The sequence below is a fragment of the Gorilla gorilla genome, chromosome 2 (genome assembly GCF_029281585.2).
Source record: "Gorilla gorilla gorilla isolate KB3781 chromosome 2, NHGRI_mGorGor1-v2.1_pri, whole genome shotgun sequence".
Classification (NCBI taxonomy): domain Eukaryota; kingdom Metazoa; phylum Chordata; class Mammalia; order Primates; family Hominidae; genus Gorilla; species Gorilla gorilla.
The window spans coordinates 79621150-79642636 of NC_086017.1; the positions used below are offsets into that span (position 1 = coordinate 79621150).

General features: G+C 42.6%; 1 protein-coding gene across 4 annotated transcripts in view; it reads left to right on the forward strand.

The window, feature by feature from the left end:
• The first annotated feature begins 3977 nt into the window (after positions 1-3977).
• MITF (melanocyte inducing transcription factor) overlaps positions 3978-21487 on the forward strand; it is a 227181-nt gene continuing 209671 nt past the window's right edge. For 2 of the 4 annotated variants that reach the window (XM_055383375.2, XM_004035875.5), the window contains exon 1: positions 3978-4275. In XM_055383375.2, coding sequence (XP_055239350.1) covers positions 4172-4275 — 104 coding nt within the window. In that variant the 5' untranslated portion in view covers positions 3978-4171. The remainder of the gene's footprint in view (positions 4276-21487) is intronic. The other 2 variants (XM_063703902.1, XM_063703903.1) reach the window with 1 other exon arrangement.

Here is a 21487-nt window from a genome sequence, read left to right on the forward strand (position 1 = left end):
TTTTTTCCTGTTTATTTATTTATTTATAATTTTTAGTAGATATGAGGTCCCTCTGTATTGCCCAGGCTTGTCTCAAACTCCTGGGATCAAGCAATTCTCCCACCTTGGCCTCCCAAAGTGCTGGGATTATAGGAATGAACCCCCAAGCCCAGCCTCTAATTCATTTTTTTATTGATATATAATTCACATGCCTAATATGTCTCTTAAATCTTCTAAAGCCTTTACAAGTTCTTCCTTCCCCTTTATTTCATGCTATTTATTTTTTGAAGAATTTCTCAATGTCTTACAGAATTTCTAAATCTCTGGGTTGTCTGATTCTATTTTTGTGATGTTATTGACGTGGTCTTCTCTTGCATTTTTTTTCCTGTGAACTGGTGGTTAGACCTAGGGGCTTGATTACATTTAGTTTTCATATACCCTAGATTTTTTTTTTTTAAAGATGTAGCTTAGTCACATCGCTTCCAGGAGTCTTAATATCCCGACCCCCAGTGATTGCTCTTTTCTTAGACAATTGTAGTATTTATCTATCGCTCTTGTTATCCATTAAATCCTGCCCATTTCTATTCCTAAAAAGTCAAGGACCATGTCCTATGTGCAGGGACCACATATGTGTCATCATTGCTATTTCCCCATACCTAGGGCACAATGTGCCTGGCACAGAGTGGATGCACCAAAAATAGCTGTTGAGCTAAGAGGATATGAGAGTACAAATCATACACTGGGTATCTGCTGCTTAGCATTGATGCTTTATGTGTGGTTTCTCTTTGTGTTACAAGCCTTGACTCAACTCATGGACTGTAAGCCTCATGAGGGGAGGGAGGAAGTCAAATATATTTTTGTATTCCAGGTACCTAACACATTGCCATGCCCATACCTTGCACATATTTAGTATAGAATAAATGGGGAACCCTTGCCTATCCATCTCTGAAGGATTTTTGTGAGCTCAAATAAGAGATGCATGTGACAAGTGTATGTAAAAAGTAATGTATTACATAAATACATGTAATATTAATAACAACAATTATAATCTGTAGTCATTGCTTTCGTACATTTAATAGGCTCAGTCTTTAGTTTAAATGTATGGATCTATTGACTGTTATCATCTATTTTTCAAAGTGGTACCTAACCCTAGGGCTTAACTCATTAATGAAGAGGGATTAAAGGGGACATCTATCAGGTGGCCAGCTTTTGGTTATGTGGATTAATGGTATAGCAATCCACAGAAAATCATCCATTTTAAGGAGTGAAATATTTTTATGGTGATTATGCGAAGCTCTTGTGGTTGCAAGTGACAAAAAATAGTTCTAGCAAAAAGGAATTTTTTTTGTTCATATATCTAAAAAGTCCAAGGATATCTGACTTCAGGTATGGGTGGAACAAGGAAGTGAAACAATGTTGTCATACTTTTCTATTCTTTATCTTTGCTTGTCTCTTCTTCTTTTTGTTGATCTTATCTCATTCTCTTCCATTTCAAATTAGCTTCCCTAATTGCCCACGGGTAAGTAGCTCCAGATTTTCTTCCTTCTAGCAAAGCAAACAGTCTTCTCCCATTGCCCTAGCAGAGAAGTCCTAAGGAGGACTTCTAGTCATCTCAAGGTCCCCTGTCCAGTCTTAAAGGAATCAGAATGCATTGGGTAGCAGACTGCACTGTAATGGATAACCCAGCCATATGTAATGGAAAATAAGTTTTCCTGAACAAGGAGTAGGATGAGACCAGAAGAAAAGGTATAGGAGAAAAAAATAACAGCTATCTGTGTGAACCTCAGGACAACCTCAGCTCAGAGGTCTGCACCCCGGAGACCTCTCTTGCGGGTGTACTTAGTTGAAGATGAATTCGGGGGTCTTGGTTTTCCTGATTTTTTTTTCCTTTGAGGTTAGTCCCTTAGGTCTGGAAGGTCACTATTTGATGTAATAAGTGATGGGTAGACTGTTTCACTGCAGATCTAAAGAAGTTATAAACTGCAGTTGTAACATAAAGTCTGTGATAGCCTTCAGTGGGTCAGCTGACCAAAATTATGCACAGTTTTGTTTCTATCTGTATTTTCTGAGAAGAGGATCCGTAGCTTCCCTCAAATTAAAAAACTTCTGGTGAGCCCAAAGATTAGGCATCTTCCCATGTTTCTCAGTGGGGATACATACCACTGAAATTTCTACAAGAAAATTTGTTATTGTGCAATATGTGTAGTGTCTCTGGCCCATACCCCTTAAACGTCTGTAACATCCATAAGTTATTATGACAACCCCTCCTCCCATATTCCAAGCACTGATAATTGAGAGCCCAGATGAGATTAGAAGTCTAGACTGCATGTTTCCTTCATGTTTGATCTTTCTTCTTTCTCTCCCAGAGAACATGAAGGAAACATGTTTTCTTTGTTTGCTTTTGACAGCTAATTTCCAGCAGTCCATCTATTAAGGAATCTAGAATCCCACTTTTATGAGCACAAAACTCCCACTTTCCTTAGGGGTGTTCTCAGGTATTCTGACATAGTTTAATAGTTTCAGGGGAGGGCCTAAAAGTCGTATGTTGGGGACTAATTTTTATTCTGAAAATTTGGTAATTGCTACTGCAACATAGTGTGCCTTCTGCACTTTTTCCAAATCACCTTGAGAACTCCAGCCCTAACATCGATCCATCCTACTGGATGTCTTTTCTGATGTGAAATTAAAATGTTTCAGTGGGAGGCAAGACATGCAAAGGGGTAACTCCTGGGAGGTGCCCAGTTGTCACTGTAGCCTCTTTAGAATTTTCTCCTAAGGACAGTCATTTAGTTTATTAATTCTGAGAGGCCAAACACCAAAATGAGATGTTAATCTGAAAGGAATAACTTCAAGACCTAATAAAGAATGACCACTGAGCAGAGTTTTTATAGATTGCAAATCACTTTCTCTTACATTTGACCTTGCAACATCTTCTAAAACTGGTTTGCCAATCTCTTCTTTTATGGATGAAGAAATGGAGGCTTCTAGGAAGCAAGTGACATGCTCAGGATTGCACAGCTCTTCTTAGAAGGACTGGGGATTTCAACTCTGAGTCTTATACCTTTAAATGCCACTGTAACTCTATACTGCCTCCCTGATGCCTCAAAACACTTTTGAAAAGAAGGAACACGTCCTACTGGAGCTAATCAGAGGGAAGGACTAGAAGTACAAATGAGCCACAACGGAGAGTTTTAAAATTCTCTTCCGTAAGTGAGTTCCGGGAAGCTCGGGAAGGGGTTGACACTTGTACAGTTCACTTGTACATCTTCACTCCTGAAATGCTAGGACAAATCTCATTTGAACTCCCAGTCAACTGAGAAATTAAAAGCAGAGAGCAACGACGCTATTTTGTAACTTTGTGCCTTTTAAAATTAACCGAATCTTTCAATTGCTGCTTTAGATTAGAAGTGGCTACTCGGATAAAGGGGAAAGAGCCATTCAACTGATAAATACTATTGTAAAAGTCCAGACTTAGTTCTAGAAAAGGAACGCACAAGAACAATTTCTCCAATAACGTTTTCATTACAGAGCGAAGGAAAGTTCTTCCTCGTTGTTCCAATCCGAGGACAAGCTGATATGTCGCAGCAGCCCAGGGAAGCATGCGAGCTGATAGGAAGTCCTTTTATTTTAAGACAGGCTCGAATGCTAAAACTTTCTTGTGCCAAAACCCTTGACTATTTTATTTTTAAAATAAGCACTTGGCGTGCCCTCGCAGATGTCTGAGCTGAGAGGTCGGGGCGATGGTAGAAGAGCAGTCAGTGTCCGTTCTTATTCATATTAAGTAGCCAAGTCTGTACCCTTGAAGCAAGTGGGGAGAGAGGAGGGAGAGGAGCTGCTGACATTGACAATGAATCCAAACAGGAGTTGCACTAGCGGTGTCCACCACGTTGCCTCTCCCCCGCCTGGCCTTCTGGGAGCTGTAGTTTTCGTGGGAGCGGCTCCCCAGGCGAGCTGGGAATGCCCCGCCCGGGCCGAACTACAGATCCCAGGCGGCGCTCGGCCGCCGGCCCCTCCCGCCCGGGTGCGAGTGTAAACTCCCCGCGCTGGGGCGGGCGGCCGCAAGCCGGCGAGCGGGCAGAGCTCGGCACTGCGCCGGGGCGCACGGCTCGGGGGACCCAGGCCCAGCTACCTTCCCTCCGCCCCCGGGCTCTGTTCTCACTTTCCAGCAGTGGAAGGACGGGAAGCGGGAGCCATGCAGTCCGAATCGGGGATTGTGCCGGATTTCGAAGTCGGGGAGGAGTTTCATGAAGAGCCCAAAACCTATTACGAACTCAAAAGTCAACCGCTGAAGAGCAGGTGAGTGGTGACAGCTGGACAGAGGCGCAGCGGGCGGCTGGGGGGCACTGCGTCTGCCACTCTGGGGCGAGGAGAGCGGGTCGCGGGAGCTCTGGGACAAGGACCCAGTGCCCTTGCCCCGGGGCAGAGGGCGAACTGCCCCCCGCAGTTGGGGGCCGCGCCTGTCCGGCCCAAGTGCGCCTTTAGGAAGCTCGGATGGAGCGCACTTCGCGGGGGCGCGGCGGGTCGCCGGGGACGAAGCGTCCAGGCGCGGGGACCCTCGGCCGGGGATGCCAGCTGCTGAGACTGAGTGGGGGCTGGGGAGCGACCTGGCGCGATGTGGGGGAGGAGGAGCGCCGGGCCGGGACGCTGTCCCGGTGGGATGGGGGAGAAAGAGTTCTAGTGAACCCCCTTTCTGAAGATCCCAGCGGGTTGAGGGCTCGGAGAGGGAGAGCTTTGGGTGGACTGAGATGCGACATTGGAGGGAAGCAATTAGTTCGCTTGGAGTCACCTCTTGGGAGTCCGTTCTCTGTGGGGAAACTAGCCCCTGGGCTCCTGCAGGTGAGGTTTCTCTGGGCTCCGCCTCTCACCTCCAGACCGCTGCTAGCGGGCGCGGGAGGGGCCAGGGCAGCGGTGGGCGTGTCCCCTTGTCCAAGTTAAACTCTCTGGAAATAGAGTCCCATTCAAGTCCAGGCCTTACCTGCAGAGGGGAAATGAGCCTTGGTCTTGGGGGTTACTGGGAGTGTACCCCGCTTGGCAGAGACAAGTGTTTAATTCGCTGGGGACTTCAGAAACTTTTTAGACTAGGAGTGAAGACATCCACTGCTCTGATGCCCCATCCCCTCTAGGGCCCACTTCCCTTGAGCCACCCTTTTTGCTGCCTCCATTCCCACTTGTCTGTCGAAATGGATTGGGTGTCTTCCGTTCTCTCTGTCCGGCAGCCACTCTGGACGCCTCGTACTTCTCGTTTACAGTGTTTCCTAAAAGGGACATGGTCAGTGGAGGCTGGACTAGCTGAGAAGGGTTTATTTCCACCCCTCTAAGCTGTGAGCTAGGATAAGGCTATCATTGGAAGCATCCAGCAGGGCTTCTGCACTCGGCTGTAACTTCCTGCCTTGCCCTTCGCTGTGGGTGGGGCCTGGGTGAATGGGCCTGGCTGGCAGAGTGAGAGAGGGTCTTGAAATGAGGGTGAGTGGAGAAGGGCAACTGAACGGGGAGCCAAGTGGTGTAATCTTGGCCTCTGGCAAGCACTGGGCTGGTTCTTCTTCTAGTGGAAAGTGCAGCCAGGTTTATTTCCTTCAGGGCTGTGGCAGGACTCTTTATCCCAGTTGGGGAAGAAAATCTGGGAACAGCGGTCCTACTGACTGCCATTGCTGAAGCCTCTTTGTAGATGCTTCACGGCAGATTGGAAGGAAACCGCCTAAGCAGTTGGACGTATAAAACCAGCCTTTAGTTGGTGGTTTTTCTTCATAATGGCTGTTTTGTGTGTGAGCATAGATTGTGTGTGTTGGGGGCTGGGGGTTTTGAGTAATATTGTGTGAAGGGTATTGTTGGTTATGCTCATCAGGGCTTTATCTGCATTCGGCTGAAGGGACCAGTGTTTTACTGGGCAGTCTCTGCTTTTGCTTCTATAAGCAAATGCTTACACGGCCAGAATGAGGGAATGAGTGTGTGTGTGGAATCCTGAAAGAAATAAATTAACCGGACTGTTTGGAACATTTCTGATGGTAGCTGATACATAACATTAAATCAGTTTGAGAGAGCGAGGAAAATACCATCTGGAAAAACCCAAATGAGTGCCGTGAAACTCATGTTGGACGATTTGGGCCTGTTCTTTTTCAGAGTCAGCAAAAAAGACTTGTAAGGGTGAACGTCCTCAGTAGCTAGCTAGCAGGCACGTGTAAGGGAAAATGTGGGTATGTGGGAAGAAATGGCTTCACACGTTAATGCTAGAAACAGGTGTGGGCCTGAACCAGCAGGGAAAGGAAGGCTAAATTAAAAAAGTTGTTGTAAAACTTGTATATGGAGCACACACATGCTCTTTGAAATAAACCGGTTAAATAAAATCTGTGAATAAATATATGGAGTTGGCAACATTTCTCTATACTGTTTTCCACAGTTGTCTAAGGTATTGTCGTCGACATCTGTTGTGTGACTTAAAAGGGCTGCACATTGTTCAGGGCCTTCTCTCTCATTGCTTTTTGTCTTATGTCTTTGCTGGGGCACCTCACTTCTTATAAGTCTTTGTCGGAAAAAGTTGAAATTGGTATGTGAAGACTGCTGTAGCCGTTCTGCCTATCAACTGTCTTCTCTGGATTGTCCAGAGTTGTTAGAGTTGAAAATATGTCCAGAATCTGCCCGCTTCTTACCACCTCCTCTGCTACCACTTTGGTCCAAGCCACCATCAGCCCTTGCCTGGATTATTGCAGTAGTCTTTTAAAGTGCAATACCCACATTTAGTGAATTTTCAGTGTAGTAGCCACAATGTTCCTGTTAAAACTGGTTCTCAATTGGAGGTGATTTTGCCCCCTGGGGTCATTTGACAGTGTCTGGAGACATTTGTGATTGTTACAGTGGAAGGGATCATTACCCATATCTAGTAGGTGGAGGCCAGGGATGCTGCTAAACATCTTACAGTGCACAGGACAGCCCCCACAACAAAGGATTATCTGGTCCCAAATTGTTAGTAGTGCTGAGGTCAAGCAACTCTGTGTTAAACCTCAAGTCAGATCCTGTCATTCTCTGCCCAGAACCTGCCCATGGCTCCTAATTTCTCCCAGTAAAATTCGACGTTCTTAAGATGTCAGCTCTGACCTTATCTCTTGTTGCCTGCCTCCTACCTCCCTCTGCTACAGCCAGGCTGGTCTCCTCACTGTTTTTGGAATACCCCAGGCCCTTCCACCACTGGGCATTTTTATATTGCACTTGCCTTGATCATCCTGTGCCCAGACAGACCCAGTGCTCACTCCCCCACCAACCAGTATGTGCCTGCCTCCAGGAGTCTTAAGAACATTAAGTGTGACGTTGACTGTGGGAAAGTATTAGCATGGTGCCTGGCACGTAGTAAGTGCTCAGGAAATGTTAGCAGATGTTGTTCTTGTTATTTTCTTTACAGTTCATTCTTTAAACATCATTCCCATCACACTGATAGTGTGGCCCTTTTTTGACCACAGTATTTGCAATTGCTATTCCTCCAAACTCTCTGTCTTCCTTGTCCAGCTATATATTTTTTCCCCATAGGGCTTATATTATAATCTACTGTATAATTTTCCAATATGTTATGTTTATTACGTGTTTCTCCATGCTAGACTGCAGACTCCAAGGGAACAGGGTTTTCTGTTTGTTCCTTGCTCACTATTGTGTCCCCAGAGCCTAGAACAAAGTTTCTCAACCTCAATGCTATTGATATTTTGGGCCAGATATTTCCTTGTTGTGGAGGGTCCTATGCATTGCAGGATGTCCAGCAGCATCCCTGGCCTCTATCTATTAGAGGCCAGTACTGCTGCCTCTATCAATTATGGCAACCAAAAACATCTCTGAACATTGTCAGACATCCTGTGGTAGGCAAAGTCACCCTCATTTCAGAACCACTGGCTTAGAACAATGCGTGACACAATAAATATTTGTTTGAGTATGTGTTGCTTTCTTCCTTAATGCCATAACCCACTCAAGGTATGGTATTTGGTTTTTTGTTTTTGCAATGAATATTGTGTTTCCTTTAAAATAGATACCTACTAGGCTTTCTCCAAAGAGGAATTCATATATTGTTCATTGGGGCTAACCTCAGATATTCAAGTCTTTCATGAGGAAGGACATGTTTCATTTCTAACCCAGACATCCTTGCCTTTAGGAATCTGAAGTTGCTGGATTTAGATTATGTGAATCTCATTTTGGTCATATTGGTGGTTAAGGCTGTGTCATAGGAAGACACATGCTGTGGGAAAAGGTTCCAATGAATTGTTTGCACACCGTTTCCTCCAACAAGGTTGTAGAAACCTTGTGTTCTCCTGGGAATGAGTTCTGAATGGTGGGTGGCAGAGGAAAAGCGCTGAATATCTAGAGTGAGCCCAGAATTCACATAGGCATAGTCATGGCAGGGAAACAAATGTGAAACTGTTGAATGAGCTCCTAGGAGCAGAGGAAGTCTCTACAGGTCTTTTGTACCTAAAAACATTTTAAAACGTAGGAGCATCTTTCAGGCTCATAGTCCTTTTGTTTGGTTTACTCAGTCCACATGGCTTTGTAGTTGTTAATGTCCTTTTCCTGGACAGACTTCACAGTTGGCTTAGTTTAATTCCAATTTCTTCTTAAATCTTTAGTACTATTTAGACAGCTGTTATTACATTTTCTGCAAATTAGAAATGGGAATGAAAGTGAGTATTAGCTTTATCATGGCAGGACAGGATACAGCAGTGATCCCCAAATGCTGATTCACAAAGTTGTGTGAACTTTTAAAGGTTTGGGTGAAATGAGAAAGACAAAGACTGTTGCGTCACACACATACCTACATATATTTGGGTATAAGGCCGCTGCCATTTCTTGGAGTTATGTTGAGATGTTTTTCTCCTGTCTTCATATTGAAAAATGCCCTTTCTTTGATGACATAATAATCCATTCTTGGCAAAACAAAACTGTCAATCATTTTTTGATTTCTGAAAATTTTCTTGATTTTTTTTTTGGTCTGTCTAATCTGCAGGGAACCACTAGCATAAAGATGAAGAGCCTTGTTCTGCCATCGATGTCTGTCCCTAACTAACTGGGTGACCTTGGGCAGGCTGGGTGACGTCTAATTTCGGTTTCCTCATCTGGCAAATAGGGGCCTGCCTCCAGTAGTCTCAAGAATATAAGTGTTACATTGACTGTGGGAAAAGTATTAGCATGGCACCTGACACACAGTAAGTGCTCAGTGCTGACACATAGTAAATGCTCAGTAAATGTTAGCAGATGTTTTGTTGCTATTTTCTTTATTACCTAGCAGTGAACCTGGCATTTTGGAAGGTGTTTTGCGTTTGCTTGACTGTGGTTGTCTTCTCTAAGGCAAGTGTTGTTATGCAATACAGTTCTTTGAATGTTAGTAAATTCCTTTTTGCATTTCTTCTAATGAAGTGTTCAGATAAATATTTTACACTTTGTATGTTTCATTTAATTATAACAATTCTTTTATGCTAGTTAAAAAAACTAACAATTTTGACATTAGTGTATCCATAAAAATTCGTGTGCAACACATATTTATTGAGTCCTAGTATGTGCACATTAATACTAATAATGATGGGTCACATTTATTGAGTATGTACTATGTGTGAGCCCCATTCTAAGTGTTTTTACGTGTGTAAAACCTATTTAATCTTTGTGAAATCTGCATGAGGTGATCATAATAAATAAAAAAATGATATTAATTATAATTTTAAAAACAGTTAAGACTTATCTAGTGCTTCCTATGTGCTAGGCACTATTCTGAATATTAACTCTATATTAATGCAGTTAATTCAACCTTGGGTGTATGTAATAGTTTATTATTCTCATTCTACAGAGAGGGAAACTGAGGTATGCCAAGTTGGTGGGGCCTGGATTTAAACTGATGCTTCTGTAGCTACATGCTCTTGTCCTCTAGTCTATACTATGCCTGGTTGATTGTGCAAAATTCAAAGATACATCATACTGTGCCCTCCCTGTGTGGTGAGGGAAAGAGAACTCATGGATCCAGCTAATTATACAAGGCAGAGCGTGGTCCCTGTGGCAGGGTGGGCATCAGCAGTTGGGGGCATTTAATAGAGGAAGGGGAACTGGGGAGGCAGTTTTGTGGACAAATAGGGGTGTTTGAGTTTGGCCTTAAAGGTGAAACAATAGTCAAATGTGTTTCTCTACACTAAGTAAAATGTTAGACATCTTGGAGGGCATGGTCCTAAAGTAGACATTTAGGGTTTCCGTTTGCCTTTTAAACTTCTAGCTTTTCTTTAAGCTCTTCCTTGTGGTCTCCAGGCACCTGATGATACCTCATGGTGGCAGAGAGGCTGCATGCATGTGGACAGGTTTAGAGGGAGCCCTGCTTAAGTGCTGTCTGTGGTCACTGCTTTGCCACTTAACCACTACATCTGTGTTCAAGAAACTTAACTTCTTGGAGTCTCAATTTCTTTAAGCTGTAAAATGAGATCAATAGAACCCACCCCCTTAGGGTTGGTAGAACTTTTAAAACTAAGCAAAAATGTATAAATGTGTTTAGCATAGCACCTAGCACTGTTAGTAAATGAAATTAATTCCTCCTTTTCTAGTAGAATTTTACTATGATAGCAGTTTTTACCCTCCTCTTAAGAATAACTAAAACATGTATAGAATCATGCATCCAAAACAAAATAGACAAGATTGAGGTGCCTCAACCTGCAGATGTTCAAATCGTACTATGCAGATTCGTTTTGTGGTATGATTAGATGGAACACTTGATTAAAGTGGGATTCTCAGTCTTGGTTTTGTTTGTTATTGGAGATTTCCTTTTCCCGATTACTACTATTTACAGATTTTACTTAAGTTGACGTATGTTTAATTCCCTTTGAGTTCTGCAGTGCAGTTTGCACAGGCTGATGTTTATATCTGCTCCAGTTGTGCAAGAAGTGGAAAATATCCTTTTTTTAGAACAGATCACATGTGCTTACTGTCAGGAATAGGACCTCAGTGTAAAAAAATGTATCTTGGGACAAATCAAAGTTACTAAATTTCCCTCTCCAACTGCTTTGTTTCAGGATTGGCAGTATTAGGATAAATAATAGGAAAAAAAAATCCTTGGCTACTTTTTTTTGTCATCTTTCAAGGACAATAAGTGAGAGTTTCATTTGTTTTTTGTGTGTGTATGTTTGTGTGTGTGAGGTATAAAATGTACTTTGCTGAGGGTTTGTCTAATCGGAATAAATTATAAAAATATGTTTGACTACACTCCAAGTATGCATTATTTGGAGAAAATAATCATGAAGACAGGTCAAAGATATTAAATGCAGCCACCACAAGCTTTTGATATTATAAAGGCAAATTTGCAGTTTATAAGAAGGTTTTTGTGAGTCTAGTGAACATTGTGTACTCCGAGGATAGGAATTATACCAAGGGATAAGTCTGCATCTTTATAGAGACAAACGAGGTCGAGAAGACCCACAGGGAGGTCTGGGATCTCTGTTGAAATTTCTGCACCTCCCGTTCTATTGCAAATGATCTTGGGAGGAGGACCAGGTTTGGCTTCTCGATGGTAAGCGTATTTCTCTAGCCCATTTCTACAATGTGGCTTTCTTATTTCTTCGCTTCATCTTTCCCTCCTGTGGCTTTGGAGGCATGCTGTGAAGAGTAGAGAAGTAGACCTTTGGAGTGTTCACCTGAGACCCCTGTCCTGGGATTCAGAGTGATGAAGCTTTTATCTTTAATGGCTGACCTTTCTGGGGGCTTCTCAAGGACTGGGTGCTGAGTGTCAGTCTCTGTGCTGGCCGTAGGGAGTCCAGTGGAGAAGCAGATGGGTTCCTGCTAGCATGGTGCATACATCTTGGAGGTGGCGCACAGTTAACAATGAACCAAATACATGAGCAAGATGAGTTTTACTAACTGCTATGGAAATTAAATGGAGCGTTATTGGTAGAATGGGCCTATGAAAGAAGGGGGCTTTTTATTAGGTTGTATGATCAGGAATGACCTGTTGGAAGAAGTGATTTTGAGGCAAGACTGAATATCTGACATAAAGGCACAAATCCAGACACTACCACTCACTAGCTCTGTGACTTTGGTCAAGTTATCCAACCTTCCTGAACTCTAATTCTCTCTTCTGTAAAATGGGACAGTTGCCATCTTGCAAGGCTTCTGTGAAGATAAAAGGTAATGTATGTAAAGCAGCTAATATTAGGCTTGAGGCTTAGTAGGTGTTCAGGGTTACCCATAGGACTGAAGTTAACATATGAATAGTGGAAAAAGAAACACAGACATTAATCTTTGTTATAAGTGTTTATAACTCAGTCTTAAATGTTTTCCTAATGTTGAGTGAGTCAGAGATTCATGCTTGTCTTTATAAAGCTAACCCTGGACTAAAAGAGGAGATGGGTCTTGTTATTTTTGTTATCCTTTCTTTCCTCTAGGATCATCCTACTTGATGTCATCCCTTGTTCTCCTGACTGTTGTTGTCCTGACATAATTAATGTCTGACCATAGTTTTTGGGGCTGGATTTTTAATTACTTTTTTGGTGTTAAGGAGAGGCCTAAGTAATTGAGGATTAAAAAGGAAAGCCTGAGATTGATTTCACAAAATATACACACCCACCACGAACAAATAACCAGTGTAGAACTCCTGACTCCTAGTCCTGTGTTTCGGTCCTGAGATCATGCTTCCTGTCCACTCTGTTGTGAAAATGTCAGTGTTGGTGCAGAAACAAAAAAGAAGAAGCTCTCCTCCCACATACCACCTCCAGTGTTCACCAACTTTGACATCCACAGGAAGTGGCATGCATTTAATTTGACATCTTTAAAAAAATCTTCAAAGCATTCGGATTTTAGTAGCTGTGTTCTTTGATTCAAGTACCCACAGAGTGATAATTTTCTTTCTTTCTTTTTCTTTTGAGATGGAGACTCACTCTTTTGCCCAGGCTGGAGTGCAGTGGCATGATCTTGGCTCACTGCAACCTCCGTGCCCAGGTTCAAGCAGTAGTCCTGCCTCAGCCTCCCAAGTAGCTGGAATTACAGATGTGTTCCACCATGCTTGACTAATTTTTTGTATTTTTAGTAGAGGTGGGGTTTCGCCATGTTGGCTAGGCTGGTCTCGAACCCTTGACCTCATGTGATCCACCTGCCTTGGCCTCCCAAAGTGCTAGGATTACAGGCATGAGCCACCATGCCCGGCCAGAGTGATAACTTTCAAAACGAAAAATACTGGGTTGTGTGAGAGCAAATATTTTAAGTCTAAATGCATGCCCTATAGAGGGCACTGGTAGAATCCTGTCATATAAGAAATTGTGCCTCATTGAGCAATTTCAGGAAGGCATCTGTGGTCTTCACCCTCCCCACCCTTGCCTCTTCTCCAAAGTGGGGTAACTTGCTGAATCATTCACACACATTCATCAGTTTTCCCATGTGATTAAGGGCATCATTGGAAAAGTGGTTGTCCCCACTGTTGGGAGAAAGCATAGCTTGTATTTGTAGAATAGGTTTCCTTCTGGGAAGGTTGACTTGCCTCAGTGGAAAGAATACTTGAGGCAGAGAGGTTTCACTTAGCCTGGTGGCTGTGGTTGTATATGAAATTACAAAATGACAGACAGGAATGCTATATTTACTTTGGTACCTTTACCATAAAATATTCCTAAATACTAACTGATTCTAGGAAGCAGGTTTTTCAAAAACATACATTTTATTTTTACAGCTGAAGATTTGAAATTTGGTGAAAGGAAATGCTCATGGAAATCCTAAAGATGATTTCCTTGTTTAACTCAGGACCTAGCTCAATCCTGGTGAAGGCTACTAGAGAACCTCACTGAGATGTAGCCACACTGTACCTCTTGCCTGCAGTGTGTCCTAAATTCGTAGAGATGGTGCTTTAAAACTGAGTTCATGAACCAACACACAGATATGTCATTGGTCAAATTGTAACATTCCCTTCCATCAAAAGGACTAGGTATATATTTGTCATTGTTTTTTTTTTTTTTTTAGCATTTTAATTTTTTCAGCAAAAGGTGGAAAGGTATTATTTCAGTGTTAGTTTTGCTCTGCTGTATTGGTGAGCCTGCATAGTTGCACCATCTAAATTTAGGATGCTGGCACCTCAGCCAATAAGAACCCTTTGTAACTAATTTATAATGCTTTTGGCAGAGAGTGCCTAGAATAACCATTAAAATACTGTTGGCCAGTTAAGGTCATTTACTTTCAAGGGAAGAGAGTGACCCCAAATATGCATTCTTGAAAATTCTATTTATTTAATTTTAAAGGAAGAGTTTACAATAGCTTATGTGAAGCAATACCTAAAAATATAAGCAACTGGCATGATTCCTGGTCACATTCCAAATAAAGGTTTGTCCATTTGCTGCAAAGAAGTATGCTTGGAGGATAAGTTGTAAGAGGTCGGCCACTGGCTTATGGTATATTAAACAACCAGTGTGTAGACTTTTTGGAACTGCACCTTGTATCATCTCAGCGTGGTAATTTTTCCACTGGTCTTTGGGTAGGTACACACTAATAATATTTTTTATCTAGGCAAATGCGAGATGAGTAAATGCTAAATGATAGGATTTTGGAAGGTAATTCTAACAATACTGATTATATTTGGAAGCTTTAAATTGTTGATTCAGCAGTGAATGAGAGAGTTTGATGGTGCTTGCTTGGTCATAATATCAAAATCACTAAAGTGCGTGATGTAACGGCAGGGAGCTGAATGGCAAAGACAATTAATTGGGGTTTGTTTTTGGGAGTCAATGATACCACATGTCAATCTGCTGTCCTTAGGGAGTCTCTCCCTAGTGTTACCCCTCTTTCTCACTTTTGGGTTCATATACCTGATATCTTTCTAAAAAAGTCAATTTCATGGCTCCAGGAGTGGAGAATCTGATACAGGCCTGGCTACATGTCCTTATCACAGGGATTGGTTTCACGGGGGTGCACATTGTTCAAAGTGAATCCCAGGATTTTCTTGGGTGCTACCACAGCAGTAATGTAGATCTGATAACAAACTTTCTAGAGGAAACTATAGAGCTTTCCTTTTTTTTTTTTCCCCTTTTTTAAAAACCAGTGAGGAATTATTATCAATGATTATCTCTGGCCTGACAATACAAGTGACACTCCTTTTTTTTTTTTTTTAACTAAATGTATTCTGATCTGGGGAATTTTTCATTCCAAAATAGCAATACAAGAGTATTTAATATGGAGACATGAGATTTGTGGTAAAATCATTAGGGCAGTGGTTCTTAAACTCGAGTGTGCATCAGCATTCCCTGTAGGGCTTGTTGAAACAGATTGCAGGGACACACTCCCACAGTTTCTGTTTGATAGGTCTGGAGTAGGGTCTGAGAATTTGCATTTCTGACATGTTTCTAAGTGATGCTGAAACTATTGGTTGAATCACACTTTGAAAAAATCATGGCACTAAGGTGGTGGTGATGGTGTTGGGAGTGGGGGTGATTTGCTCAATGAACTTGTGATAGAAAGCATTGCATAGAGATGGGATATAAATAATATATAAGCTTGGGTGACAGAATACCCGTATTTGCCGTGTTTAATCAGAAAATGAATTTATTGGTTAAATAACAGAAAAGTCTAAAGATGGGGCTAACCAGGCCTTCCATGGATAGGATTCTTGGTTGTATAATGTGATCTCTGAGTGACTTAGAGTTAACCTAGCTTTACTACCATAAGGAGCCCTGGCCCAAATCTCAAAAAGGGGTTGTATTTTAATCTACACTCTAAAAGTGTGAAACTTGAAGCATACTGCAGTCACTTGACTGAAAGATTTGGTTGAGAAACAGGGTGATGGTGGTTTTGGGCATGTCCACATGACCAAATTGTTTTTCACAAAACTTCTGCTGAATAAAATTTGAAATACTACTGTCAGCCTGTTTTCCTGTCTTAATGAATTCCAGACAGTTTGTAGAGTGTGGGAGCTTCCAAAACAGAGAGGTGGAATGGATGTGACCAGCCAGCATCTGTTTTGTCACAAATGAGGATGTCCTGACATAATGGAATCATTCCCCTTGTTCTGAATCTCACCAAGCTGTTCACTTCTCTGATCATGAGGTACGGACTGTGAGAGGGAAGGGCAAGGCCAATGTCATGTAACACAAGCCAAAAGAAAATTTCTGGATTCCTTATTTACCGGGAAATTCAGCCTACCCCTGTGTTTCGTCCACTTAGACCCAAGCATTTTGATTTTTTTTTTTTTTTGGCATGTTGACATTCTTTAGAGAAAAAGCACTGATCTGTTCTTGTTGTAAACTGGTTAAGACTTCTAACCAGTCTAATAAGTCTAAATTTCAGAGTAAGACAGATTTGAACTTAAATTCCAATTTGGCCACTTACTGGCTATATATATGTCTTTGGGCAAGTTATTCTTGTGGCCTCTGTTTCAACAGAGGCTGATATGGTTTGGATCTGTGTCTCTACCATATCTCATGTCAAATTGTAATCCCCAGTGTTCCAGGTGGGGCCTGGTGGGAGGTGATTGGGTCATGGAGGCAGTTTCTCATGAATGGTTTAGCACCATCCCCTTGGTCCTGTTCTGATAATAGTGAGTGAGTCCTCATGAGATCTGGTCATTTAAAAGTGTGTAGCACCTCCCCTGTCATTCTCTCTTGCTGCTGCTCCCACCACGTGAGATGCCTCACTCCCCTTTTGCCTTCTGCCATGATTGCAGGTTTCCTGAGGCCTCCTCTGAAGCTGAGCAGATGCCAGCATCATGCTTTCTGTGGAACCATGAAGCACCGTGATTTAATCAGCCCATGGAACCATGAGTGAATTAAACCTCTTTTCTTTATAAGTTACCCAGCCTCAGGTATTTCTTTATAGCAATGTGGACTAATACAGAAAATTGGTGCCAAGAAATGGGGCATTGCTATAAAGATACCTGAAAATGTGGAAGCAACTTTGGAATTGGGTAACAGGCAGAGGTTGGAAGAATTTGGGGGACTCAGAAGAAGATAGGAAGATGATGGAAAGTTTGGAATTTCCTAGAGACTGATTAAATGGTTGTGAACAAAATGCTGGTAATGATATGGACAGCGAAGTCCAGGCTGAGGAGGTCTCAGATGGAAATGAGGAACTCACTGGGAACTGGAATAAAGGTCACTTTTGTTATGTGTTAGCAAAGAGGTTGGCTGCATTGTGTCCCTGCCATAGGGATCTGTGGAACTTTTAACTTGAGAGTGATGATTTAGGGTAACTGGCAGAAGAAATTTCTAAGCAGCAAAGTATTCAAGATGTAGCCTGGCTGCTCCTAACAACCTATGTTTATATGTGTGAGCAAAGAAATTACCTAAAGTTGAACTTATATTTAAAGGGGAAGCAGAGTATAAAAGTTTGGAAAATTTGCAGCCCGGCCATGTAGTAGAAAAGAAAAGCACCATCCCCTTGGTCCTGTTCTCATAATAGTGAGTGAGTCCTCATGAGATCTGGTCATTTAAAAGTGTGTAGCACCTCCCCTGTCATTCTCTCTTGCTGCTGCTCCCACCACGTGAGATGCCTCACTCCCCTTTTGCCTTCTGCCATGATTGCAGGTTTCCTGAGGCCTCCCCTGAAGCCTCCCCATTTTCTGGGGAGTAATTCAAGCAGGCTACAGAAATTTGCTTAAGTAAAAAGGGGCCAAGTGCTAACATCCAACACAACAGGGAGAAGGCCTCAAAAGCATTTCGGAGAACTTTGCAGCAGACCCTCCCATCATGGGCCCAGAAGCCTAGGGGGACTGAGTCGTTTCCTGGGCCAGGCACAGGGCTCTGCTGCCCTGCATAGCCTTGGGACACTGCTCTCCACATCCTAGTTGCTCCAGATCCAGCTATGGCTCATAGAGGCCCAGGTTACACTCAGGTCACTGCTTCAGAGGGTGCAAGCTGTAAGCCTTGGTGGCTTCCATGTGGTGTTAAGCCTGTAAGTGCACAGAGTGCAAGAGCTGGGGCTTGGGAGCCTCCAACTAGATTTCAGAGGATGTATGGAAAAACTTGGATGTCCAGGCAGAAGCCTGCTGCAGGGGCAGAGCCCTCATAAAGAAACTCTACTAGGGCAATGCAAAGGGGAAATGTGGGGTTGGAGCCCCTACACAGAGTCCCCACTGGGGCATTACCTAGTGGAGCTGTGAGAAGAGCACCACCATCCTCCAGACCCCAGAATGGTAGATCTACTGGCAACTTGCACTCTCAACCTGGAAAAGCCACAGGCAGTCAATGCCAGCCCTTGAGAGCAGCTGCAGGGGCTGAACCCTGCAAAGCCACAGGGGTGGAACTGCTCAAGGCCTTGGGATTGCACTTCTTGCACTAGTGAGCCCTGGATGTGAGACATGGAGTCAAAGGAGATTATTTTGGAGCTTTAAGACTTAATGACGGCCCTGCTGGGTTTTGGACTTGCATGGAGCCTATAGCCCCTTTCTTTTGGCCAATTTCTTCCTTTTTGAACAGGAAAATTTACCCAATTCCTATACCCCCATTGTATCTTGGAAGTAACTAACTTGTTTTTTAATTTATAGGCTCATAGGCAGAAGGGACTAGCCTTATCTCAGATGAGACTTTGGACTTTTGAGTTAATGCTGGAATAAGTTAAGAATTTGGGGACTGTTGGGAAGCCATGATTGTATTTTGCAATGTGAGAAGGAAGAAGGATATGTGATTTGGGGGACCAGGGGTAGAATGATATGGTTTGAATCTGTGTCCCCACCAAATCTCATGTCAAATTGTAATCCTCAATGTTGCAGGTGAGGCCTGATGGGAGGTGACTGGATCATGGAGGTGGTTTCTCATGAATGGTTTAGCAACACCCCCTTAGTGCTGTTCTTGTGATAGTGAGTGAGTTCTCATGAGTGCGGCACCACCCCTGTTAGTCTCTCTCTCTCCTTTTTTTTTTTTGAGACAGAGTCTCACTCTGTCACCCAGGCTGGAGTGCAGTGGCATGATCTAGGCTTACTGCAACCTCCACCTCCTGGGTTCAAGTGATTCTCCTGCCTCAGACTACCGAGTAGCTGGGATTACAGGTGCATACCAACACGCCATGTTGGCCAGGCTGGTCTCGAAATCTGTCCCCCTTGGCCGGCCAAAGTATTGGGATTACAGGTGTGAGCCACTGTGCCTGGCCCCCTGTCACTCTCTCTTGCTCCTGCTTCTACCATGTGAGATGGCTCACTCCCACTTTGCCTTCTGCCATGATTGTAACTTTCCTGAGGCCAACCCAGAAACTGAACAGATGTCAGCATCATGCTTCCTGTACAGCCTGCAGAACAGTGAACCAATTACATCTCTCTTTTTTTTTTTTTGAAATAAATTACCCAGTCTCAGGTATTTTTGTTTTGTAGCAGTGTGAGAATGGACTAATGCGGAGGCTAAAAGAGGACAGTGCATAATAATATGATCTAAGTGATAGGGTAATTGTACAGATTAAAAGAAATACATGGGTAGAGTGCTCAGCCCAAAGCCTGGCTTTTAGTTCCCTCGTTCTGATTACCTCTGTATTCACAGCATCAACAAAGTTTTTGACTTGAATTTCTAGTTTTAGACACCTTAATAAAGAAAAAACGACTCAAAGGCAATCAGTGTGGGGGTTGGGGGGAGAGGATCCATAGAACAGTGGGGAGGAGGAGGGTAAGGGAGGGAGGAGGGTAAATAGTCTTTACATTAGGTAATCAGCATTAGGATTTTTGGGAGTTGATACAGGTCAAATAGTGGTGAAAGGTGGGATGCCTAACAGGAAGATATTTAAGGATGGCACATGCTATTTACAAGCATGGTGTTACTTTTGTTGCCAGAACAATTTTTGTCTTTATCAACATGTTTCCTTTCATCATAATTATAGACTATAGCTAAGTGGAGGAATAAATAATGAGATACACTAATTGGGGTTACACAATACCAAGGCTGTGTAGCACTGCTGTCTCAACACAGAAATCTCGAATTCCTAACTGTCATGTTTCAGCCTTGGCCATAGTGACTTCCTACCTTATCTTTTCCCACTTGACTTGGCAGCCTGTTTATATAGTTATCTTTATCCAATATAAGCCATAAGGCCCTATATTCTTGAGCCTCAAAATCTTTATATCTTTTACCCTTCTGGGTTTTTTTTTTCTTTTTTTTTCTTTCTTTTTTTTTTGGTAATAGCAGTATATAGCCACTTTAGAGACTAGGATATAAGTTTTCAATGTTTTTTTCTTTCCCCGACACAAATATGATAGTTTGCTTTTCTTGATTGTCACACAATTTCTCTCCTGAAAACTGTGGCTTAACTGGTCATTAGCAAGCATAAAGGGGAAAAAAAAGCAGAAAGGGGAGTTAGTCCAAATAGTATCCGTCTTTCTCAGGGGAGAGATTTCGATTATATTACACATGTATGTGGATACCTTCATCAGTTACAGTTTAGTCATTGACTAACTTGGACAACTGGGTGCCTACCTCATTGAATAGTTGCGAATATTCAATAAGGTGATGAGATGCTACCTGTAGTAAGGGTGCAGTAGATACCAGCTGCTGCTGCTCACCTTACTGCTGCTCCTCCTCCTGTACTATGATTATTGCTCTCTGCCTACTGCTGTTTTGTGCTACTACTGGTGTCATTGCTACTAGAACTTAGAAGTTTGCATAAGAATGGAAGAAATGGTTAATCACAGAAACATTTCTCTGTGCAGGTGGTATTGACTCTCTCATTGCCTTATCACTGTTGAGTAAATAAGCAACAGTTTGGTTCTCTATCGCTGAAAAAACTCTAACCACATAGTCAATTCTCAAATGCTTGGGGTATATGTGGCAAGTTTTTTTTTTTTAACTTTAAGTTCTAGGATACATGTGCAGAATGTGCAGGTTTGTTACATAAGTATACATGTGCCATGGTGGTTTGCTGCACCTATCAACCCATCATCTAGGTTTTAAGCCCTACATGCATTAGGTATTTGTCCTAATGCTCTCCCTCCCCTTGCCCCACAACCCCCGACAGGCCCTGGTGTGTGATGTTCCCCTCCCTGTGTCCATGTGTTCTCATTGTTCAACTCCCACTTATGAGTGAGAACATGCAGTGTTTGGTTTTCTGTTCCTGTGATAGTTTGCTGGGAATGATGGTTTCCAGCTTTATCCATGTCCCTGCAAAGGACATGAACTCATTTTTTTTTATGGCTGCATTGTATTCCATGGTGTATATGTGCTACATTTTCTTTATCCAATATATCATTGATGGGCATTTGGGTTGGTTCCAAGTCTTCGCTATTGTAAATAGTGCTGCAATAAACATACATGTACATGTGTCTTTATAGTAGAATGATTTATAATCCTTTGGGTATATACCCAGTAATGGGATTGCTGGGTCAAATGGTATTTCTGGTTCTAGATCCTTGAGGAATTGCCACACTGTCATCCACAATGGTTGAACTAACTTGTACGCCTACCAACAGTGTAAAGTGTCCCTGTTTCTCCACAGCCTCACCAGCATCTCTTGTTTCCTGACTTTTTAATGATTGCTACTCTGACTGGTGTGAGATGGTATCTCATTGTGGTTTTGATTTGAATTTCTCTAATGACCAGTGATGATGATCTTTTTTAAATATGTTTGTTGGCCACAT